Genomic DNA, 25,152 nt, shown 5'->3' with positions numbered 1-25,152 from the left:
GGCCTATATCGAATCTTCCATTCCTCTCAAAAATTTTAGAAAAAGTTGTTGCGCAGCAACTCACTGCCTTCCTGAAGACAAACAATGTATACGAAACGCTTCAGTCTGGTTTTAGACCCCATCATAGCACTGAGACTGCACTTGTGAAGGTGGTAAATGACCTTTTAATGACGTCAGACCGAGGCTCTGCATCTGTCCTCATGCTCCTAGATCTTAGTGCCGCTTTTGATACCATCGATCACCACATTCTTTTGGAGAGATTGGAAACCCAAATTGGTCTACATGGACAAGTTCTGGCCTGGTTTAGATCTTATCTGTCGGAAAGATATCAGTTTGTCTCTGTGAATGGTTCGTCCTCTGACAAATCAATTGTAAATTTCGGTGTTCCTCAAGGTTCCGTTCTAGGACCACTATTGTTTTCACTATATATTTTACCTCTTGGGGATGTCATTCGAAAACATAATGTTAAATTTCACTGCTATGCGGACGACACACAGCTGTATATTTCAATGAAACATGGTGAAGCCCCAAAATTGCTCTCGCTAGAAGCCTGTGTTTCAGACATAAGGAAGTGGATGGCTGCAAATTTTCTACTTTTAAACTCGGACAAAACAGAGATGCTTGTCCTAGGTCCCAAGAAACAAAGAGATCTTCTGTTGAATCTGACAATTAATCTGGATGGTTGTACAGTCGTCTCAAATAAAACTGTGAAGGACCTCGGCGTTACTCTGGACCCTGATCTCTCTTTTGAAGAACATATCAAGACTGCTTCAAGGACAGCTTTTTTCCATCTACGTAACATTGCAAAAATCAGAAACTTTCTGTCCAAAAATGACGCAGAAAAATTAATCCATGCTTTTGTTACTTCTAGGCTCGACTACTGCAATGCTCTACTTTCCGGCTACCCGGATAAAGCACTAAACAAACTTCAGTTAGTGCTAAATACGGCTGCTAGAATCCTGACTAGAACCAAAAAATTTGATCATATTACTCCAGTGCTAGCTTCCCTACACTGGCTTCCTGTTAAGGCAAGGGCTGATTTCAAGGTTTTACTGCTAACCTACAAAGCATTACATGGGCTTGCTCCTACCTATCTTTCCGATTTGGTCCTGCCGTACATACCTACACGTACGCTACGGTCACAAGACGCAGGCCTCCTAATTGTCCCTAGAATTTCTAAGCAAACGGCTGGAGGTAGGGCTTTCTCCTATAGAGCTCCATTTTTATGGAATGGTCTGCCTACCCATGTGAGAGACGCAGACTCAGTCTCAACCTTTAAGTCTTTACTGAAGACTTATCTCTTCAGTAGGTCCTATGATTAAGTATAGTCTGGCCCAGGAGTGTGAAGGTGAACGGAAAGGCTGGAGCAACGAACCGCCCTTGCTGTCTCTGCCTTGTCGGTTCCCCTCTTCCCACTGGGATTCTCTGCCTCTAACCCTTTTACAGGGGCTGAGTCACTGACTTACTGGTGTTCTTCCATGCCGTCCATGGGAGGGGTGCGTCACTTGAGTAGGTTGAGCCACTGACGTGGTCTTCCTGTCTGGGTTGGCGCCCCCCCCTTGGGTTGTGCCGTGGCGGACATCTTTGTGGGCTATACTCGGCCTTGTCTTCGGACGGTAAGTTGGTGGTTGTAGATATCCCTCTAGTGGTGTGGGGGCTGTGCTTTGGCAAAGTGGGTGGGGTTATATCCTGCCTGTTTGGCCCTGTCCGGGGGTATCATCGGATGGGGCCACAGTGTCTTCTGATCCCTCCTGTCTCAGCCTCCAGTATTTATGCTGCAGTAGTTTATGTGTCGGGGGGCTAGGGTCAGTCTGTTACATCTGGAGTATTCTCTTGTCTTATCCGGTGTCCTGTGTGAATGTAAATATGCTCTCTCTAATTCTCTCTTTCTTTCTTTCTTTCTCTCGGAGGACCTGAGCCCTAGGACTACCTGGCATGATGACTCCTTGCTGTCCCCAGTCCACCTGGCCATGCTGCTGCTCCAGTTTCAACTGTTCTGCCTGCGGCTACGGAACCCTGACCTGTTCACCGGACGTGCTTGTTGCACCCTCGACAATTACTATGATTATTATTATTTGACCATGCTGGTCATTTACGAACATTTTAACATCTTGACCATGTTCTGTTATAATATCCACCCGGCACAGCCAGAAGAGGACTGGCCACCCCTCATAGCCTGGTTCCTCTCTAGGTTTCTTCCTAGGTTTTTGGCCTTTCTCAGGAGTTTTTCCTAGGGAGTTTTTCCCAGCCACCGTGCTTCTTTCACATGCATTGCTTGCTGTTTGGGGTTTTAGGCTGGGTTTCTGTACAGCACTTTGAGATTTCAGCTGATGTACGAAGGGCTATATAAATTAAATTGATTTGATTTGATTTGATTTGATCTATGTTATAACTACTATACTAATATAACACATAGTTCAGGGAGAGGTAGTACAGTATCTGGAGAGGTAGTAGATCTATGTTATAACTACTATACTAATATAACACATAGTTCAGGGAGAGGTAGTAGATCTATGTTATAACAACTATACTAATATAACACATAGTTCAGGTAGAGGGAGTACAGTATCTGGAGAGGTAGTAGATCTATGTTATAACTACTATACTAATATAACACATAGTTCAGGTAGAGGTAGTAGATCTATGTTATAACTACTATACTAATATAACACATAGTTCAGGGAGAGGGAGTACAGTATTTGGAGAGGTAGAGGATCTATGTTATAACTACTATACTAATATAACACATAGTTCAGGGAGAGGGAGTACAGTATCTGGAGAGGTAGAGGATCTATGTTATAACTACTATACTAATATAACACATAGTTCAGGGAGAGGTAGTACAATATCTGGAGAGGGAGTAGATCTATGTTATAACTACTATACTAATATAACACATAGTTCAGGGAGAGGTAGTAGATCTATGTTATAACAACTATACTAATATAACACATAGTTCAGGTAGAGGGAGTACAGTATCTGGAGAGGTAGAGGATCTATGTTATAACAACTATACTAATATAACACATAGTTCAGGTAGAGGTAGTAGATCTATGTTATAACTACTATACTAATATAACACATAGTTCAGGGAGAGGTAGTGTGTATTGTTACTGACTTGTCACTGTTGGCGAGGCGTCTGAACTCGTGTTTGTGTGTGTTCATGCTGTGCTTGTCTTTGTCGTGTGTGTTTGTTTATACTACGCTTGTCTTTGTCGTGTGTGTGTGTGTGTGTGTGTGTGTGTGTGTGTGTGTGTGTGTGTGTGTGTGTGTTTATACTACGCTTGTCTTTGTCGTGTGTGTGTGTGTGTATACTGTGCTTGTCTTTGTCGTGTGTGTGTGTGTATAGTTACTGACTTGTCACTGTTGGCGAGGCGTCTGAACTCCTTGACACTGAGTGGTTTCTTCTGGATGTTGAACTGAGTGAACAGGCCTGACTGGCCAGCAACCATCTGCTGTATAGGGGCATGGATCACCAGGTCATCAATATCATCATAGCTACACCGAGGACGCCAGCCCTTAGGAGGAATCACCTGGAGACAGGTAGAGGAGAGAGAGAGAGGTTATCACCTGGAGACAGGTAGAGGAGAGAGAGAGAGGTTATCACCTGGAGACAGGTAGAGGAGAGCGAGAGAGGGGGGTTATCACCTGGAGACAGGTAGAGGAGAGCGAGAGAGGGGGGTTATCACCTGGAGACAGGTAGAGGAGAGAGAGAGGGGTGATCACCTGGAGACAGGTAGAGGAGAGAGAGAGGGGTGATCACCTGGAGACAGGTAGAGGAGAGAGAGAGAGGGGTTATCACCTGGAGACAGGTAGAGGAGAGAGAGAGAGGGGTTATCACCTGGAGACAGGTAGAGGAGAGAGAGAGAGAGGGGTTATCACCTGGAGACAGGTAGAGGAGAGAGGAGAGAGGGGTTATCACCTGGAGACAGGTAGAGGAGAGAGAGAGAGGGGTTATCACCTGGAGACAGGTAGAGGAGAGAGAGAGAGGGGTTATCACCTGGAGACAGGTAGAGGAGAGAGAGAGAGGGGTTATCACCTGGAGACAGGTAGAGGAGAGAGAGAGAGGGGTTATCACCTGGAGACAGGTAGAGGAGAGAGAGAGAGGGGTTATCACCTGGAGACAGGTAGAGGAGAGAGAGAGGGGGTTATCACCTGGAGACAGGTAGAGGAGAGAGAGAGAGGGGTATCACCTGGGAGACCAGGTAGAGGGAGAGAGAGAGAGGGTGTTATCAGCCTGGAGAACAGGTATAGGAAGAGAGAGAGAGGGGTTATCACCTGGAGACAGGTAGAGGAGAGAGAGAGGGGTTATCACCTGTGAGACAGGTAAGGAGGTAGAGGAGAGGGGTTATCACCCAGGAGACAGGTAGAGGAGAGAGAGAGGGGTTATCACCTGGAGTCACAGGTAGAAGGATAGAGAGAGGGGGTTATCACCTGGAGACAGGTTATAGTAGAGAGAGAGGGTTATCCGCCTGGGAGACAGGTAGAGGAGAGAGAGAGGGGTTATCCCTGGAGACAGGGGTGAGGAAGAGGGGGTTGAGCAGGTAAGGAGAGGAGGGTTAATCACCTGGCGAACAGGTCGAGTAGAGAGAGAGAGAAAGGGGGGTTATCACCTGGAGAACAGGTAGAGGAGAGAGAGAGAGAGGGGTTTATCACCTGGAGACAGGTAGAGGAGAGAGAGAGAGAGGGGTTATCACCTGGAGACAGGTAGAGGAGAGAGAGAGAGAGGGGTTATCACCTGGAGACAGGTAGAGGAGAGAGAGAGAGGGGTTATCACCTGGAGACAGGTAGAGGAGAGAGAAAGAGAGGGGTTATCACCTGGAGACAGGTAGAGGAGAGAGAAAGAGAGGGGTTATCACCAGGAGACAGGTAGAGGAGAGAGAGGGGGGTTATCACCAGGAGACAGGTAGAGGAGAGAGAGGGGGTTATCACCTGGAGACAGGTAGAGGAGAGAGGGGGGTTATCACCTGGAGACAGGTAGAGGAGAGAGAGAGAGGGGTATCACCTGGAGACAGGTAGAGGAGAGAGAGAGAGAGGGGTTATCACCTGGAGACAGGTAGAGGAGAGAGAGAGGGGTTATCACCTGGAGACAGGTAGAGGAGAGAGAGAGGGGTTATCACCAGGAGACAGGTAGAGGAGAGAGAGAGGGGTTATCACCTGGAGACAGGTAGAGGAGAGAGAGAGGGGTTATCACCTGGAGACAGGTAGAGGAGAGAGAGAGGGGTTATCACCTGGAGACAGGTAGAGGAGAGAGAGGGGTTATCACCTGGAGACAGGTAGAGGAGGGAGAGAGGGGTTATCACCTGGAGACAGGTAGAGGAGAGAGAGGGGTTATCACCTGGAGACAGGTAGAGGAGAGAGAGAGAGAGAGGGGTTATCACCAGGAGACAGGTAGAGGAGAGAGAGGGGGTTATCACCTGGAGACAGGTAGAGGAGAGAGAGGGGTTATCACCTGGAGACAGGTAGAGGAGAGAGAGGTTATCACCTGGAGACAGGTAGAGGAGAGAGAGAGAGAGAGAGAGAGAGAGAGAGGTTATCACCAAGAGACAGGTAGAGGAGAGAGAGAGAGAGAGAGGGGTTATCACCTGGAGACAGGTAGAGGAGAGAGAGAGAGAGGTTATCACCAAGAGACAGGTAGAGGAGAGAGAGAGAGGGGTTATCACCTGCAGACAGGTAGAGGAGAGAGAGGTTATCACCTGGAGACAGGTAGAGGGTGAAGATCCCCAAATTACACATCAGACAATCACACACACACATAGGTTGTTCTCTCATCTTTCCTGAACAGACACACTCCAAACACACTTCCAGTCCTCCTCTCAGACACACACACACCTTGGCGAGGCCAGCACGGTGCGCCCCCTGTGACTCCATGTAGGCCAGGTAGCGGTTGAAGTCTCTGAACTCCTCCACGGTGGGCCTGAAGGTCATGATCTTGCAGGAGGGGTTAACAGGGCCGTAGACCTCCTGCCCTGCCATCCTGCCTGCTCACACAGATGAAGCCTTGACAGAGAAACCATCTCATTACAGTAATATGTTCTGTTAACTCAGGGGGAAGCAGCATAATAACATCCTAAGGAAACCGGGCAGGAGGGGTTAACAGGGCCGTAGACCTCCTGCCCCTGCCATCCTGCCTCCACCAATTAAACCCAGACAGAGTATAATATAAACTGGGTGGTTCGGGCCCTGAATGCTGATTGGCTGACAGCAGTGGTATATCAGACCGTATACCACGGCTATGACAAAACATTTATTTTTACTTCTGTAATTACGTTGGTAACCAGTTTATTATAGCAATAAGGCACCTCAGGCGGTTTGTGGTATATGGCCAGTATACCACGGGTAAGGGCTGTATCCAGGCAGTCTGCGTTGCGCATAAGAACAGCCCTTAGCCGTGGTATATTGGCCATATACCACACCGCCTCTGGCCTTATTGCTTAAATAGAACACAGGCTAGGGCCATATGCTGTCTGACTAGACTGATAAAACCTAGATATACATACCGTAGAGATACTAGATCCCAGCTAGTCTACATACTGTAGAGATACTAGATCCCAGCTAGTCTACATACCGTAGAGACACTAGATCCCAGCTAGTCTACATACCGTAGAGACACTAGATCCCAGCTAGTCTACATACCGTAGAGACACTAGATCCCAGCTAGTCTACATACCGTAGAGACACTAGATCCCAGCTAGTCTACATACCGTAGAGACACTAGATCCCAGCTAGTCTACATACCGTAGAGACACTAGATCCCAGCTAGTCTACATACTGTAGAGACACTAGATCCCAGCTAGTCTACATACCGTAGAGACGCTAGATCCCAGCTAGTCTACATACCGTAGAGACGCTAGATCCCAGCTAGTCTACATACCGTAGAGACACTAGATCCCAGCTAGTCTACATACTATGTGCAGTACTACAGTAGCACTATTTTACAGCACAGAAGTAACCATGTATTTACTAAGTAGTATTAAACGGTTATTATAAACTGGGTTGGTTCGAGCGACCCGAATGCTGATTGGCTGACAGACGGGGTATATCACGCGTATGACAAAACATTTCGTTTTACTGCTCTAATTACATTGATAACCAGTTTATAATAGCAATAAGGCACCTCCGATCAGGACCAGGGTTTGTGAACAACACTCAATGTTGTGCAGTGTAGGCTACAGTATTGCCTAAATGAATAACACATAAATACAAAGCAACACAAAGGTTATTATTGTGTAACTAACCAATAATAACCTATGTGCAACACATTTATTATTCTTATCAGGCCTTATTGGTTAATTACACACAACAGCCAAGGCAGCAGGCTTCTCTTCCTACTTCCTGAGTCCAGCTCTAACACACCTGATTCTACTAATTAACTAATCATCAATCCAATAAGTCTTGATAAACCAATAGATTAGCTGAACTAAACCCAGAGTTGCAGACAGTGCAACAACAATAAATCCGCCTCCAAAATGGCCCCCTATTCCCTATATAGTACACTACTTTTGACCATAGGTCAGAGTATAGGAGTATGGGTTCTGGTCAAAAGTTGTGTACTAAAAAAAGGTGCTCTTTGGGATGCACCCCCCCAATGCTGCCCATTCTTACTCGTGTAACCTTCAGTTCCGCTGTGTGTTATTTACAAGTTGACCACTGGGTGGCGGTCAATCCTCTGCTAGTTACCACCAGCAGGGTTCCCGATCACCACAACTCCGGCTCCGTCCCGAATGACACCCTATTTCCCTACGTAGTGCACTACTTTTGACCAGGACTTACATCAAAATTAGAGCACTATATAGGGAATAGGGTAGCATTTGGTATATTCACTTTGAATTTACTTTGACAAAGGGAGACAAAGGACTAGACACACAATAACAGTTGGTTTCTTTAAAAAAAAAAAATAGTTCAAGCAACAACAAAAAAATAGACCACAATAAGGAAATGTGTCTCAAAATCATTCATATAGTTTATCTCGCAAAGCAATGAACGGGTTATACAATAACAATAAAACGTTACATTTGAATTGATTCGAATAAAGTAAATCTATGAATTCTGTTGTTGTGGTTACAAAATAACGGTATTGATCATACTTGATATAAAATGGTAACTTCGCCATTTAAAGCTGTTCAACTATTTTCTTAAATCGTGCATATATATATATATAGTAGTTAAATGATTAAATCACTTGTGACAGTGCATTTATTTCCCAAGATAAATCCGAAGTGCAGTGTGGCTAATCTGATCTTTGTCCGTCTTTCTGTCTGAGCTAGCCTACGTTCAGTTGTGGTAGCCAGCAATGGCAGATCGATGGAGACACTTCAAATCATTGATAACGACGACTGATTAAAATCAACCACTCCCTTTCTTTCGTTAGTGTCAGAATGCAAGAGTCTTACAGTCGTCAAACGGTGAGATAAATAACAAGAACTGGTTACGATGAGTAAAAGGGAAAAGTAGCCAGCTTGCTAAACTGGCCATCTGCACAATACGCGTAGCAGAGAGGGGGTTTAAATCCCATCTTGAATGGATGCAGTCCAGATTTATGCTAGCTAACAAGGCCCACGTTAGCTAGCAAGCTACTAGCTGACGAAATATACTGCACGAATTGAACATATATCAACCATAAATAGTCTGGCTGTTATCCAGACACACACAGAAAGACATTTAGCTAGTAAAGTTAGTATTGTGCATCGCAGTTTCACTGGTTTAGCTAGCTAACAATAGCTAACAGTTATCTAGCTATTTGCTAGTAGAAGTTAGCACAACGTTAACACCAAATCAACGGGCTCCAGCTAGCCTCACCAGCTAATTCTGAGAGGTAACTGTTAGCTAGCCAGTAATAAAAACAGGGTATAAGAAACATTCTGTGTTAGATGTGTCACGTAGACTATGTCCAAGCAGAGCTACTATATCTACAGCCAGTTAACTCTATGCAATAATGTCTGAATCAATTGATAATGCATGCATGCAGCGAAAACGAGTTGCTGTTATTAGCCAGCGTGTGCCAAGTTGTGCTAGCTAGCAACAGTAGCTAGTTAGCTTAGCCAACCAGTCCACTGCTACAAACGAAAATAGACGCCACAAAACTCGTTGACACTGAACGTTATAGGCATGAATTAAACCCGTGTTATAGATTGCATTAGTCAGGAAATTTGTACTGTACCTTTTGGTGTATGAAAAATGGGGTTTCGTTGTATTGTTGTTTATCTGTTCTCGCCCTGATCGCCCAGCTGTTTTCATATAACAGCTGGTCTTACAGCGACTTGTTCTTGAGGTTTCTGCCAGGTCCATAAGTAGATTTCAGACCAGTGTTGTAGTCGGCTGCCCCCTGTCGGCCAAACAATGTGGAAAATAATAACAAACATACAAAATGAAGCATTTATTTATTCATTATAGGAGTATTTTCTACAAATGTTCATTCAGAAATGCTGGGTTTTTCACTTTGGGGACAAATTTCGATTGATATTTTCTCCCCTTCCTGTTTTCCTATTGTTTCAGTGTCTACCCAGAATTTCCCAGTTTCTACATGTAAAGAATGAATGAAGACTACGTGTGTGCAATATGAATGTCGCCAGCTGTGTCTGTTATCGGTGCCCGGTGCTATGTGTGAAGCAGGTGTTCAGACTAATTACAGTTACCGACTTAGGATCCAGTGAGAGAGGAGTGGCATCTAATCACCGTTCATAGATCACCAGGAACCAAACGGACGCAAACGGGACAAAAAGGGGCGGGATCTACCTCAATTCGACCAATAACAAACTATAATACTCGTTGCAAAATATTTACCGTTAAAACGTTTTGCTACGACATGGATTAATGAATACACCCGCAGGGTGAGAGAGCGAGAACACCGATGACTTTCTATGAACATGGCCGCTCAAGATGAACTCAGTAAGTTTCTAACTGCTTTTGCAGTGATTAAATGCATTTAAGACACTTCATGTATCGGTAACATGTATTATTGCATTTAGTACACAGTCATAACTTATTCTATCGAGCAAAACGCCTGTGATTATGAACTTATAAACGTTGATTTGAGGTAGCTAGCTAGCTAACGCCTTCAGAAGGCCGTCTGCACAGTCATGGTCCAAGTGAAAGTGTTACAGTTGTATTAAAGATCAACGTGATCTGATGGCGACTGGAATAGTTTTACATTGGATCAGTCATTTCATTCCCATTTGTAACGATGTCATGTTAGATCTGTAACTACGATGAACTAAACGATTTATATGCGTTGTGCCAATCTGGCGTAACGAAGTGGCTAGCTTGCTGGTTAGCAGTGCAGACAGGCGTCCGGGACAATGTGAATTGTCTTGAAGATTAACCTTGTGTGAAGTTAGCTAATTAGCTAGCTAGTAGCTAGCTAATTTATTGCAAGCAATCTAGTTAGGTATCTCGGTGTAACAGGTTGCACACATTGAATGAAATATGACACACTTCATTTTTCAGTGCAGTGAGTGTGTTGGCAAACACACCTCTCACAAGGTAACGTTAGCTAGCCATTTTCCCCTACCCACAGCAGCAGTTAGCTAGCCGCGTTTGAGATGATTTAGGTAACTAACTAACTAACCAGCCAAATCACCAGCTAGTTAGCTAGCGACTAATTTATGTCATTAATTCCTTGCCAACTAGTTGCCCGTCTGATGCAAGTAGAAAGCATATCCGCCCTGTCTGACATAGCTAATGTCTATGTCATGCAGGCTTTGTGATCTAGCTCAGAACAGCATGTAACAGCCTATCCACCCCAGTTATAACACATATAACACAATACAAGGTGCATTAGCTACTATAACAGGCCCTTGTTGATACTTTAGGTCCTAATGTTGTAGCTACATTTGAAATGTTTACAGTTGAGTCATTTAGCAGAATCTCAGTCTTATTCAGAGTAAACTGAGCCACACGGGACCAGCTAAATGGACATCCACACTCTGTGTGTTTTCTGGACCTTATTTAGACAGCAGCGGCGTTACAGGTGACTACAGAGGTAGAAGGTGTAGTTTGAAATGTGGACACAGGAAGTGAACCCCGGTCTCCGTCAGGGAGCGTTATGTGCAGAGAGACCCGGGACCGGCTCCGCTAGACGAGAGGCTACATGTTCAACATTTAGTTGGCCGAATCTCCCAACCAAACCAGTTATCTAAGGCTGTCATGAGAGTTAGGGGATGCCTAATGTGATGATATCACAGTAAGGACTGGTTTCCTGGACACAGATCAAGCCCAGTCCTGATTTTAAGCCTAGTCCTGGACTTTAAGCATGTGTCACGTGGTGGGATTTGAACCTCTGGCGTCCCAAATAGTACCCTACTCCCACTACTCTTGACCTGAACCTGGTGAAAGTAGTGCACTATAAAGGGAATAGGGTGCCATTTGGGACACGGCCTAGTGTCATCATTTCACATGTTCGAATCCTCCCTTTCCTTTCTCCTTCTTTCTCCACCTCTCTCCTAATTTCTCCTCCCGTCTCCTCCTCCTCACCTAAGATCTCCTAATTTCTCCTCCCGTCTCCTCCTCCTCACCTAAGATCTCCTAATTTCTCCTCCCGTCTCCTCCTCCTCACCTAAGATCTCCTAATTTCTCCTCCCTCCTCCTCCTCCTCACCTAAGATCTCCTAATTTCTCCTCCCGTCTCCTCCTCCTCACCTAAGATCTCCTAATTTCTCCTCCCGTCTCCTCCTCCTCACCTAAGATCTCCTAATTTCTCCTCCCGTCTCCTCCTCCTCACCTAAGATCTCCTAATTTCTCCTCCCGTCTCCTCCTCCTCACCTAAGATCTCCTAATTTCTCCTCCCGTCTCCTCCTCCTCACCTAAGATCTCCTAATTTCTCCTCCCGTCTCCTCCTCCTCACCTAAGATCTCCTAATTTCTCCTCCCGTCTCCTCCTCCTCACCTAAGATCTCCTAATTTCTCCTCCCGTCTCCTCCTCCTCACCTAAGATCTCCTAATTTCTCCTCCCGTCTCCTCCTCCTCACCTAAGATCTCCTAATTTCTCCTCCCGTCTCCTCCTCCTCACCTAAGATCTCCTAATTTCTCCTCCCGTCTCCTCCTCCTCACCTAAGATCTCCTAATTTCTCCTCCCGTCTCCTCCTCCTCACCTAAGATCTCCTAATTTCTCCTCCCGTCTCCTCCTCCTCACCTAAGATCTCCTAATTTGTCCTCCGTTCAATTCTCCAGATCAACTGGAGCGAGTTTTCTTGCGTTTGGGCCATGCAGAGACAGACGACCAACTCCAGGACATCATATCCAAGTTCCTGCCCCCGGTCCTCCTCAAACTGTCCAGCGTGCAGGAGGGAGTCAGGAAGAAAGTAAGAACACGCTGTCTGTTTCTTCCGTCCTGCAGTACCAGTAGCCTGCACATAGCTGTGTCTCTGTTCTCTGGCACCTTCTCCAGGAAGTGTTCACTTGCACTTATTCTCGCCTGGATTTTACAATGGAGGAATTGGAAACTCCCTCCGGTCAATGCTTACATCAATCCTATGCTTTTAAATCCATGACGGGGTGTGTGGAAGACAAGTGCACACAGCTGCTCAATGTTATTGGGGAAAGGCCCGTCCACAGCACTGTAGTAATATCAATCAGTTAACAGTCAACTAGTAAACATAGTAATATTCTCCCCCTCCATACGTTGATGGTGTGTCTGCTGCTGTAACCACGTTCTCCATAGAACACACAGATTAGTGTTAGACCTGCTGGTACACACTACTACTACACTATACAGTAGCTTTATGCTAATCATAAACCATCTCTTCTAACAGTCAACTGGAATCATAATCTATTCTCTACCAGGTGATGGAGCGACTGGTAACTTCTTATTAGAACTAATTCATTCTAACCGGTGCCCCCCCCACATATAGCCTCCACATTGACTCTGTACCGGTACCCCCTGTATATAGCCTCCACATTGACTCTGTACCGGGACCCCCCCTGTATATAGCCTCCACATTGACTCTGTACCGGTACCCCTGTATATAGCCTCCACATTGACTCTGTACCAGTACCCCCTGTATATAGCCTCCACATTGACTCTGTACCGGTACCCCCCTGTATATAGCCTCCACATTGACTCTGTACCGGTACCCCCCTGTATATAGCCTCCACATTGACTCTGTACCGGTACCCCTGTATATAGCCTCCACATTGACTCTGTACCGGTACCCTGTATATAGCCTCCACATTGACTCTGTACCGGTACCCCCCCCTGTATATAGCCTCCACATTGACTCTGTACCGGTACCCCTGTATATAGCCTCCACATTGACTCTGTACCGGTACCCCCCTGTATATAGCCTCCACATTGACTCTGTACCGGTACCCCCTGTATATAGTCTCCACATTGACTCTGTACCGGTACCCCCCCTGTATATAGCCTCCACATTGACTCTGTACCGGTACCCCCCCTGTATATAGCCTCCACATTGACTCTGTTACCGGTACCCCCCCCCTGTATATAGCCTCCACATTGAATCTGTACCGGTACCCCCCTGTATATAGTCTCCACATTGACTCTGTACCGTACCCCCCTGTATATAGTCTCCACATTGACTCTGTACCGGTACCCCCCCTGTATATAGCCTCCACATTGACTCTGTACCGGTACCCCCCCTGTATATAGCCTCCACATTGACTCTGTACCGGTACCCCCCCTGTATATAGCCTCCACATTGACTCTGTACCGGTACCCCCCTGTATATAGCCTCCACATTGACTCTGTACCGGTAACCCCCTGTATATAGCCTCCACATTGACTCTGTACCGGTACCCCCTGTATATAGCCTCCACATTGACTCTGTACCAGTACCCCTGTATATAGCCTCCACATTGACTCTGTACAGGTACCCCCTGTATATAGCCTCCACATTGACTCTGTACCGGTACCCCCTGTATATAGCCTCCACATTGACTCTGTACTGGTACCCCCTGTATATAGCCTCCACATTGACTCTGTACCAGTACCCCTGTATATAGCCTCCACATTGACTCTGTACCGGTACCCCCCTGTATATAGCCTCCACATTGACTCTGTACCGGTACCCCTGTATATAGCCTCCACATTGACTCTGTACCGGTACCCCCTGTATATAGCCTCCACATTGACTCTGTACCGGTACCCCCCTGTATATAGTCTCCACATTGACTCTGTACCGGTACCCCCCCTGTATATAGCCTCCACATTGACTCTGTACCGGTACCCCCCCCTGTATATAGCCTCCACATTGACTCTGTACCGGTACCCCCCCTGTATATAGCCTCCACATTGACTCTGTACCGGTACCCCCTGTATATAGTCTCCACATTGACTCTGTACCGGTACCCCCCCTGTATATAGCCTCCACATTGACTCTGTACCGGTACCCCCCCCTGTATATAGCCTCCACATTGACTCTGTACCGGTACCCCCCCTGTATATAGCCTCCACATTGACTCTGTACCGGTACCCCCCTGTATATAGCCTCCACATTGACTCTGTACCGGTACCCCCCCTGTATATAGCCTCCACATTGACTCTGTACCGGTACCCCCTGTATATAGCCTCCACATTGACTCTGTACCAGTACCCCTGTATATAGCCTCCACATTGACTCTGTACAGGTACCCCCTGTATATAGCCTCCACATTGACTCTGTACCGGTACCCCCTGTAGCCTCCACATTGACTCTGTACTGGGTAACCCTGTATATAGCCTCCACATTGACTCTGTACCAGTACCCCTGTATATAGCCTCCACATTGACTCTGTACCGGTACCCCCTGTATAGCCTCCACATTGATTCTGTACCGGTACCCCTGTATATAGCCTCCACATTGACTCTGTACTGGTACCCCCCTGTATATAGCCTCCACATTGACTCTGTACCAGTACCCCTGTATATAGCCTCCACATTGACTCTGTACCGGGACCCCCCCTGTATATAGCCTCCACATTGACTCTGTACCGGTACCCCCCTGTATATAGCCTCCACATTGACTCTGTACCGGTACCCCTGTATATAGCCTCCACATTGACTCGTACCAGTACCCCCTGTATATAGCCTCCACATTGACTCTGTACCAGTACCCCCCTGTATATAGCCTCCACATTGACTCTGTACCGGTACCCCCTGTATATAGCCTCCACATTGACTCTGTACCGGTACCCCCTTATATAGCCTCCACATTGACTCTGTACTGGTACCCCCTGTATATAGCCTCCACATTGACTCTGTACTGGTACCCCCTGTATATAGCCTCCACATTGACTCTGTACCGGTACCCCTGTATATAGCCTCCACATTGACTCTGTACTGTTACCCCCTGTATATAGTCTCCACATTGACTCTGTACCGGTACCCCCTGTATATAGCCTCCACATTGACTCTGTACCGTAATACCCTGTATATAGCCTCCACATTGACTCTGTACTGGTACCCCCTGTATATAGCCTCCACATTGGCTCTGTACCGGTACCCCCCTGTATATAGCCTCCACATTGACTCTGTACTGGTACCCCCTGTATATAGCCTCCACATTGACTCTGTACCGTAATACCCTGTATATAGCCTCCACATTGACTCTGTACCGGTACCCCCTGTATATAGCCTCCACATTGGCTCTGTACCGGTACCCCCTGTATATAGCCTCCACATTGACTCTGTACCAGTACCCCTGTATATGGCCTCCACATTGACTCTGTACCGTAATACCCTGTATATAGCCTCCACATTGACTCTGTACCGGTACCCCCTGTATATAGCCTCCACATTGGCTCTGTACCGGTACCCCCTGTATATAGCCTCCACATTGACTCTGTACCAGTACCCCTGTATATAGCCTCCACATTGACTCTGTACCGTAATACCCTGTATATAGCCTCCACATTGACTCTGTACCGGTACCCCCCTGTATATAGTCTCCACATTGGCTCTGTACCGGTACCCCCCTGTATATAGCCTCCACATTGACTCTGTACCGGTACCCCTGTATATTAGCCTCCACATTGACTCTGTACCGTAATACCCTGTATATAGCCTCCACATTGACTCTGTACCGGTACCCCCTGTATATAGCCTCCACATTGACTCTGTACCGGTACCCCTGTATATAGCCTCCACATTGACTCTGTACCAGTACCCCTGTATATAGCCTCCACATTGACTCTGTACCGTAATACCCTGTATATAGCCTCCACATTGACTCTGTACCGGTACCCCCTGTATATAGCCTCCACATTGACTCTGTACCAGTACCCCCTGTATATAGCCTCCACATTGACTCTGTACCGTAATACCCTGTATATAGCCACCACATTGACTCTGTACCGTAATACCCTGTATATAGCCTCCACATTGACTCTGTACCGTAATACCCTGTATATAGCCTCCACATTGACTCTGTACCAGTACCCCTGTATATAGCCTCCACATTGGCTCTGTACCAGTACCCCCTGTATATAGCCTCCACATTGACTCTGTACCGTAATACCCTGTATATAGCCTCCACATTGACTCTGTACCGTAATACCCTGTATATAGCCTCCACATTGACTCTGTACCGTAATACCCTGTATATAGCCTCACTATTGTTATTTTACTGCTGCTCTTTAATTATTTGTTACTTTTATTTCCTTTTTTTTTCATAATGTTTTTTCTTATTAAATCCATTGTTGATTAAGGGCCTGTAAGTAAACATTTCACTGTAAGGTCAACACCTGTTGTATTCAGCACATGTGACTCATACCAGGTGGTGGAGCTCCTGGTCCACCTGAACGAGGGGATTAAGAACCTTATTATAACTAATTAATATCATAACCTCTTGTTCTTCCTACCAGGTGATGGAGCTCCTGGTAACTTATTATTATAACTAATCGTTACCTCTTGTTCTCCCTACCAGGTGATGGAGCTCCTGGTAACTTATTATTATAACTAATCGTTACCTCTTGTTCTCCCTACCAGGTGATGGAGATCCTGGTAACTTACTATTATAACTAATCGTTACCTCTTGTTCTCCCTACCAGGTGATGGAGCTCCTGGTAACTTATTATTATAACTAATCGTTACCTCTTGTTCTACCTACCAGGTGATGGAGCCCCTGGTAACTTATTGTTATAACTAATCCTAACCTCTTGTTCTCCCTACCAGGTGATGGAGCTACTGGTCCACCTGAACAAGAGGATTAAGAGCAGACCTTTGATCCAGCTACCAGTAGAGACTCTCCTGGTTCAGTACCAGGACCCTGCAGCAGCATCCTTTGTTACGGTAATACTCTACATTCTACCTGGGGTGCGTTCAGCAGGACACAAAAGTTGTGGGATGTTCAGATGGAAATATATGATGTAGAACAATTTTGACATGTAGAATGAGTAATCATGACGGCTCTATTGATGATATTTCTATGCCTGCTGAACGTGGCCTTGGTCTACTTCGACAGCCTGGTTCAACTAGGTGGTAATAGACCAATCCCCCAGGGTCTGGTTTGTTGTAGGGTAATGTTGTAGGGTAACGTTGCCCCTACACACTGATCTTGAGTCAGTTTAGCATTTTCTCTACTAATGGTTGGGATTGGGGGAGGAGAAGCTGATCCTTGATCTGTACCCCGGGAGACTTCACCCCGGAGCTGGACAGCCTTCTGTCCTTGCTACTGCTTGCTCTTTGGGGAATAGAGGGCTATTTGGGGTACTTCCTGTTATTATCTATGTAGCGAATAGAGGGCTGTTTGGGGTACTTCCTGTTATTATCTATGTAGGGAATAGAGGGCTGTTTGGGGTACTTCCTGTTATTATCTATGTAGGGAATAGAGGGCTGTTTGGGGTACTTCCTGTTATTATCTATGTAGGGAATAGAGGGCTGTTTGGGGTACTTCCTGTTATTATCTATGTAGGGAATAGAGGGCTGTTTGGGGTACTTCCTGTTATCTATGTAGGGAATAGAGGGCTGTTTGGGGTACTTCCTGTTATCTATGAAGGGAATAGAGGGCTGTTTGGGGTACTTCCTGTTATTATCTATGTTGGGAATAGAGGGCTGTTTGGGGTATTCATCCTGTTATTATCTATGTTGGGAATAGAGGGCTGTTTGGGGTATTCATCCTGTGATTTATCTTGTCAATATGGCATCTCTCAAACTGAGTAGGCCTATGCTCAAACTCTGTATATATAATCTATGTCTCTGTTTACCATGTTGTTTACTCCCCTGACATTGTGAGATTTTTAATCCAGAACGGTGGATTCTCTCTGCAGAATTTCACCATCATTTACATCAAGATGGGTTACCCTCGACTGGAGGTGGGGAAACAGTGTGAGCTGGCACCAACCCTGCTGACTGCTATGGAGGGCAAGCCTGAGCCCCAACAGGATAGGTAAGGAGAGAGAGAGAGACACACACACACACACACACAGTGTACGTACACACACACACACACACTGACTTATTGTCCTCTCTCCCTCCAGCTTGATGCATCTTCTGATCCCATCCTTGTATCACATGAAGTACCCAAAGGACTCCTCCAACACTTCCAAGATGGCCTCCCCCTTCATCCTGATGGAGAAACCCAAGACGGTCCAGCTACTGCTGGAGTTCATGCTGGACGTACTGCTGATGCCCTACGGGTCAGTGGGGAGACTACACTGCCTCTCCAAGGGCCCTGGTCACTAGTAGTTCACTATATAGGGCCCTGGTCACTAGTAGTTCACTATATAGGGCCCTGGTCACTAGTAGTTCACTATATAGGGCCCTGGTCACTAGTAGTTCACTATATAGGGCCCTGGTCACTAGTAGTTCACTATATAGGGCCCTGGTCACTAGTAGTTCACTATATAGGGCCCTGGTCACTAGTAGTTCACTATATAGGGCCCTGGTCACTAGTAGTTCACTATATAGGGCCCTGGTCACTAGTAGTTCACTATATAGGGCCCTGGTCACTAGTAGTTCACTATATAGGGCCCTGGTCACTAGTAGTTCACTATATAGGGCCCTGGTCACTAGTAGTTCACTATATAGGGCCCTGGTCACTAGTAGTTCACTATATAGGGCCCTGGTCACTAGTAGTTCACTATATAGGGCCCTGGTCACTAGTAGTTCACTATATAGGGCCCTGGTCACTAGTAGTTCACTATATAGGGAATAGGGCCCTGGTCACTAGTAGTTCACTATATAGGGAATAGGGCCCTGGTCACTAGTAGTTCACTATATAGGGAATAGGGCTCTGGTCACTAGTAGTTCACTATATAGGGAATAGGGCTCTGGTCTAAAGTAGTTCACTATATAGGGAGTAGGGCCCTGGTCTAAAGTAGTTCACTATATAGGGAGTAGGGCCCTGGTCTAAAGTAGTTCACTATATAGGGAATAGGGCTCTGGTCACTAGTAGTTCACTATATAGGGAATAGGGCCCTGGTCACTAGTAGTTCACTATATAGGGAATAGGGCTCTGGTCACTAGTAGTTCACTATATAGGGAATAGGGCTCTGGACACTAGTAGTTCACTATATAGGGCCCTGGTCACTAGTAGTCCACTATATAGGGAATAGGGCTCTGGTTACTAGTAGTTCACTAGATAGGGAATAGGGCCCTGGTCACTAGTAGTTCACTATATAGGGAATAGGGCCCTGGTCACTAGTAGTTCACTATATAGGGAATAGGGCTCTGGTCTAAAGTAGTTCACTATATAGGGAATAGGGCTCTGGTCTAAAGTAGTTCACTATATAGGGAATAGGGCTCTGGTCTAAAGTAGTTCACTATATAGGGTGCCATTTGGGATGTAGCATATGGGGCTGGCCATTTTAAGTGTTCAGGTATGCTAGTATGTTATCGGTTATTGTTGAAATGGTCTAACATACTATAAAACTTGCAAACAACATGCTCACTCAAGTAATTGTTTTTCCAAAGACTGCTTGAATGAATTATTTCAATCCCTAAACAATTTACCTTGTAGTTGACCTGCCCCTCCTCTCCCCCCTCCCTCTCCTTCTCTCTCCACTGACGTCCAGGTTTGTCCTGAACGAGCCTCCCACTCGCCCAGCTCCCTCGTCCCCTCAGGGTAGCTCTGGGGCAGCGGCGGCCGGACAGGGCCTCCCCCAGCCTCCTCCAGGGATGAGCGTCTACGCTGCCAAGAGGGTCATCGGAGAGGCCCAGTGGAGCCCAGAGCAGCTGGAACAGGTACTGACAACTGACCTCTGAACTTTGACCTTAGAGGAAGGTGTATCACACCTTCCTTGGGGCTGCAGGGTAGCCTAGTGGTTAGAGCGTTGGACTAGTAACCAAAAGGTTGCTAGATCGAATCCCCGAGCTGACAAGGTACAAATCTGTCGTTCTGCCCCTGAACAAGACAGTTAACCCACTGTTCCCTGGTAGGCTGTCATTGTAAATAAGAATGAGTCGTTAACTGACTTGCCTAGTTAAATAATTAAATGTGAAGGTGGTGGTTGTACTGGGTTGTAAGGTGATGGTTACGTGTCTCCCAGTGTAAGCTCGGCATAGTGAGGTTCATCGAGGCAGAACAGGTACCGGAGGTGGAGACGGTCATACACCTGGTGGTTGCCTCTAGCGACACAAGACACGGCGTTGCCACGGCCGCAGACCTGGAGCTCAAGAGCAAGCAGAGGTGGGTATCTATGGGACTATTCTACTATTATGGGATGGTGCACCTCATTAGTCCATTTACAACAGGATTTGGTTCCGAGAGTTTGTTCTGGGTTCCGAGATGAGTTGATTTGTGCGTTGTTGCGTTGTTGTGATGTTGGGTTTATTTTGCAGTATTATCGACTGGAACAACCCCCTGATCGTCAACAAGATGTACAAGGTCTACCTGGGAGACATCCCCCTCAAAACTAAGGTGTGGAAAGATTCACCTCCAACCTTCTGAACTGAATTGACCCCCCCCCCCCAATTTGAATGAGTTGAAATGGCTTCCTGACAGGAAGTGGCATTGATGAACGGAGGCTGAGATCTGTCCAGCGTGGTCGCTACATCATCCTGATTGGTTGTATGTGTGAACAATATCACACGTGCTGTGTCAAACTGTTGGCTGACTAATGTTCTGTGACGGTATGTGGTAGGGGGCCAGTCTGAAGAGGGAGCTGAAACATGAGCCGGTCAGCACCAGAGTCAAGATGAAGATCCTACCACATCTCTTACGCTCTCGACTCGCCGCTGAGTGCTTCCCTGCTAACATACAGGTACCGCTGTAATGTTCTGATACATCAACAGTCCTGGAAATGTCTTTCAATGTCCTTCCCTCAAGGAAACCTTCATCACTTATCTATTTCCTGTTTCTCTTCTACTCGTTCTCTCTATTCTCCTCTCCCCAGGTGGTGTACGACGGTCTGTTTGGAGCCAACACCAACAACAAGCTGCTCTCTCTTACGCTTCAGTTTGTTCACCACATCTGTCAGGTGTAAGTACTGGTCCCAAGTCAGTTTCATCCAACCCTTCCTTAAAGGAAGAGTCAGTAAGAGCTGGTCCTAGATCCATTTGTCTACCAGTGCCCCAACACACCTGTCAGGTGTAAGTACTGGTCCCAAGTCAGTTTCATCCAACCCTTCCTTATAGAGACAGTTACAGTACTAAGGCTTTGTTTACACGGGCAGCCCAATTCTGATCTTTTGCCCAATCATTGAAAAATATCATTTATTGGGCTGCCTGTTTAAACGCAGCCTAAGAGCTGGCCCTAGAACAGTGGTCACCAACCTTTTCTGAGTCAAGATCACTTTCTGAGTCTAAATGTAAGTAGAGATCTACTGCTCTGATATTTTATTACCATGACTTATAAAATGTAAGCCCATGCAACATTAACCAATTAAAAACAGTTATGTAGCAGTGAGGTTTGTGCAGTAAGCTACAGGCCCAATACATTATCATTGCATACTGGCTTTGCTTGAATTTAACTGCCAATGCATTGTTGTTCGGAACATTTACAAAAAAATTATATTTCAACATTTTGATGTAGGCTATGATCACACCGGTAATAGATCCATTGTTGTATTGCTTGTGAGGCACAGCTGAGTGAGCATACATTTTAAATAATTAGCTTTTTATTTTACTGGGCTGATGGTGCCTGCATCTGATGGTCAGTCTCAGCAGAGGGAGAGAGCAGCAGACTGCGGGTCAGTCTCAGCAGAGGGAGAGAGCAGCAGACTGAGGGTCAGTCTCAGCAGAGGGAGAGAGCAGCAGACTGCGGGTCAGTCTCAGCAGAGGGAGGGAGCAGCAGACTGAGGGTCAGTCTCAGCAGAGGGAGAGAGCAGCAGACTGAGGGTCAGTCTCAGCAGAGGGAGAGAGCAGCAGACTGCGGGTCAGTCTCAGCAGAGGGAGGGAGCAGCAGACTGAGGGTCAGTCTCAGCAGAGGGAGAGAGCAGCAGACTGCGGGTCAGTCTCAGCAGAGGGAGAGAGCAGCAGACTGCGGGTCAGTCTCAGCAGAGGGAGAGAGCAGCAGACTGCGGGTCAGTCTCAGCAGAGGGAGAGAGCAGCAGACTGCGGGTCAGTCTCAGCAGAGGGAGAGAGCAGCAGACTGCGGGTCAGTCTCAGCAGAGGGAGGGTCAGTCTCAGCAGAGGGAGAGAGCAGCAGACTGAGGGTCAGTCTCAGCAGAGGGAGGGAGCAGCAGACTGAGGGTCAGTCTCAGCAGAGGGAGAGAGCAGCAGACTGAGGGTCAGTCTCAGCAGAGGGAGGGAGCAGCAGACTGAGGGTCAGTCTCAGCAGAGGGAGAGAGCAGCAGACTGAGGGTCAGTCTCAGCAGAGGGAGAGAGCAGCAGACTGAGGGTCAGTCTCAGCAGAGGGAGGGAGCAGCAGACTGAGGGTCAGTCTCAGCAGAGGGAGAGAGCAGCAGACTGAGGGTCAGTCTCAGCAGAGGGAGGGAGCAGCAGACTGAGGGTCAGTCTCAGCAGAGGGAGAGAGCAGCAGACTGAGGGTCAGTCTCAGCAGAGGGAGAGAGCAGCAGACTGAGGGTCAGTCTCAGCAGAGGGAGGGAGCAGCAGACTGAGGGTCAGTCTCAGCAGAGGGAGAGAGCAGCGGACTGAGGGCAGTCTCTCAGCATCTCTCCGCTCTCCCTTTCCTCCACTGACACTGACCCAAAAGGGACACCGTCTTCCAGCTGAGGGCCAAACTCGAGTCGCACCGCATTATTTCTGCCTCAGGCACAAATTCATGTTGTTACTCCTATGAACAGAGAAAGTGAAATATTCCTTGATATTAAAAAAGACCAAAGCTGCTAATAATAACAAGGCCTATAGATCCACTTTTCTCCTCATTCATTACTGCTGCGCTGCTTGTTGTAGCGCTGAGTGGTAATAGGAACTGATAAAAGTGTTGAATACAAAGTGTTGACGGCGCTGAGTAAGAACTTAATATGAAATCACTGATAAAAACAGCAGCTCTTTGCTGTATTGGTTGACAGTCTCTCTCTAGTCGTGGTTTTAAACGTTCTGAAATCTCACAGTATCTACTTTACCGTAGCTTTATTTTATGCCTGCTACGTTACTGCAGACTCGGTCATCTGAGCCATCTGATTGGCTTAGTGCACTTGATTTCCTCCCCAGGCCCACCGGGAGGCAGAGTTTGTACCTTCAGACACATGAAATGGAAACAGTTTGTACCTTCAGACACATGAAATGGAAACAGTTTGTACCTTCAGACACATGAAATGGAAACAGTTTGTACCTTCAGACACATGAAATGGAAACAGTTTGTACCTTCAGACACATGAAATGGAAACAGTTTGTACATTCAGACACATGAAATGGAAACAGTTTGTGCCTTCAGACACATGAAATGGAAACAGTTTGTACATTCAGACACATGAAATGGAAACAGTTTGTACATTCAGACACATGAAATGGAAACAGTTTGTACATTCAGACACATGAAATGGCAACAGTTTGTACCTTCAGACACATGAAATGGAAACAGTTTGTCTACCCGGCGCGCAGGGCAGCAGCTGAATTGTCAGCACCTCCCACCAACAGCCCGAGACTAATAACAAAGAATAGAAACACAAGGCTTTATCGTTGGGTTTTTACAGAAATGTTTGGAGATGGACTAGAAATGCCTTGGAGATGGACTAGAAATGCCTTGGAGATCGACAAGTCGCTTGCGATCGATCGGTTGGTGCCCACTGGGTTAGAAGGAAAGGCTTCAATAACAAACAAAAACAAATTGAAGGGGTCATCAAAGGAGTGTCTGTGTGCATGCTTTTTGTTCCAGCCCAACACTAACCCACACTAAAGCCACTCCTAACATGTTGTGATGTGTGTCTCCTCTCTGACAGATGTCCTGACACCAACAAGCCACTGGGTCTGATGCTGCTGAATGGCCTCACCAAGCTCATCAATGAGTACAAAGAGGTAAAACCATCAATCAATGTGTTTTAATCTCCTTTCATCAACTACACAATGTAGCTATTCTCCTTTTCAATGGTTGATGCTTTGCGTGCTCCTGGTATAGAGCATGATGGGATATATTGTGTCTGGTTTGATTGGCAGGATCCTAAGTTGCTGTGTATGGCCTATTCTGCTGTGGGGAAACTGTCCAGGTAGTTACACATTTTAAATACACTGATTTTACTGTATGTAAAAAATAAATAAAATAAAAACTTTTTTTTTTTAAATGCGCTATGCCGAAATCGCTCCGCCATTTCCTGCATGCTAAAATTCTAATAGTTCTAAAACGCTGTGAAACATCTTCTCCATAACCAAACATATTGTATTTTCAGCTGTTCTGAAGCTGCTGTACAAAACCGAAAGCAAAAAAAAAAAACTAATCTTAAGAACGAGAAGCATAGAAATAGTGCACATAGAATAAATCTACCACTTGTTCTCATGGCTTTCAATGAGAACCACATATTTGTAACACACGTTTCTATGTGAATTTGCTCAGATTGCCCCCCCCAAAAAAGCTACAGATTGGAGCTTTTAACAACGATAGTCTGTGTCTTGATGAGTTGATGTGATAGTGAGGGGGTGTTGTCTCTTTTAGCCGGATGCCCCAACTCTTCACCAAAGACATTGCTCTGGTCCAGCAGTTCTTTGAGGCCATGTGCAAGGTAGGTGTTCCTGCATCAAGACAATGCTATTTGAATACACTGTTTACCTACATTATTTATTTATATATATATTAGACAAGACACAAAGGCCTCCAAAACATAATTCAAGGTTTATGGCAGCGACTTTTTCATATATTCTAACTGTCCTCCTGCCCCGTCTGACC

At 46.3% G+C, this 25,152-nt stretch overlaps 2 protein-coding genes across 11 annotated transcripts in view; one reads left to right on the top strand and one right to left on the bottom strand.

Annotated features, from left to right (window-relative positions):
• The window catches only part of LOC115190779 (lysine-specific demethylase 4C-like), a 53,770-nt gene extending 44,508 nt beyond the window's left edge, over nt 1-9,262 (bottom strand). For 8 of the 9 annotated variants that reach the window (XM_029748825.1, XM_029748826.1, XM_029748830.1 and 5 more), the window contains exons 1-3: nt 9,161-9,262; nt 5,833-6,000; nt 3,358-3,533 (exon numbers count right to left, since the gene is read on the bottom strand). In XM_029748825.1, the coding sequence (XP_029604685.1) occupies nt 3,358-3,533; nt 5,833-5,976 (320 nt within the window). In that variant the 5' untranslated portion in view covers nt 5,977-6,000; nt 9,161-9,262. Of the gene's footprint in view, nt 1-3,118; nt 3,142-3,357; nt 3,534-5,832; nt 6,001-9,160 lie in introns of those variants that run through there. The other variant, XM_029748833.1, reaches the window with a different exon arrangement.
• A 511-nt stretch (nt 9,263-9,773) lies between these two features.
• Nucleotides 9,774-25,152, top strand: part of ecpas (Ecm29 proteasome adaptor and scaffold) — a 48,136-nt gene continuing 32,757 nt past the window's right edge. Inside the window, exons 1-13 of one of the 2 annotated variants that reach the window (XM_029748846.1) lie at nt 9,774-9,888; nt 12,167-12,297; nt 17,106-17,222; nt 18,200-18,318; nt 18,410-18,568; nt 19,946-20,114; nt 20,420-20,559; nt 20,712-20,790; nt 21,014-21,133; nt 21,266-21,351; nt 24,215-24,290; nt 24,429-24,478; nt 24,922-24,988. In XM_029748846.1, coding sequence (XP_029604706.1) covers nt 9,861-9,888; nt 12,167-12,297; nt 17,106-17,222; nt 18,200-18,318; nt 18,410-18,568; nt 19,946-20,114; nt 20,420-20,559; nt 20,712-20,790; nt 21,014-21,133; nt 21,266-21,351; nt 24,215-24,290; nt 24,429-24,478; nt 24,922-24,988 — 1,341 coding nt within the window. In that variant the 5' untranslated portion in view covers nt 9,774-9,860. The remainder of the gene's footprint in view (nt 9,889-12,166; nt 12,298-17,105; nt 17,223-18,199; nt 18,319-18,409; nt 18,569-19,945; nt 20,115-20,419; nt 20,560-20,711; nt 20,791-21,013; nt 21,134-21,265; nt 21,352-24,214; nt 24,291-24,428; nt 24,479-24,921; nt 24,989-25,152) is intronic. The other variant, XM_029748845.1, reaches the window with a different exon arrangement.

Source organism: Salmo trutta, unplaced genomic scaffold (assembly GCF_901001165.1).
Source record: "Salmo trutta unplaced genomic scaffold, fSalTru1.1, whole genome shotgun sequence".
NCBI lineage: Eukaryota > Metazoa > Chordata > Actinopteri > Salmoniformes > Salmonidae > Salmo > Salmo trutta.
This window is presented reverse-complemented; position numbering and strand designations above follow the sequence as displayed.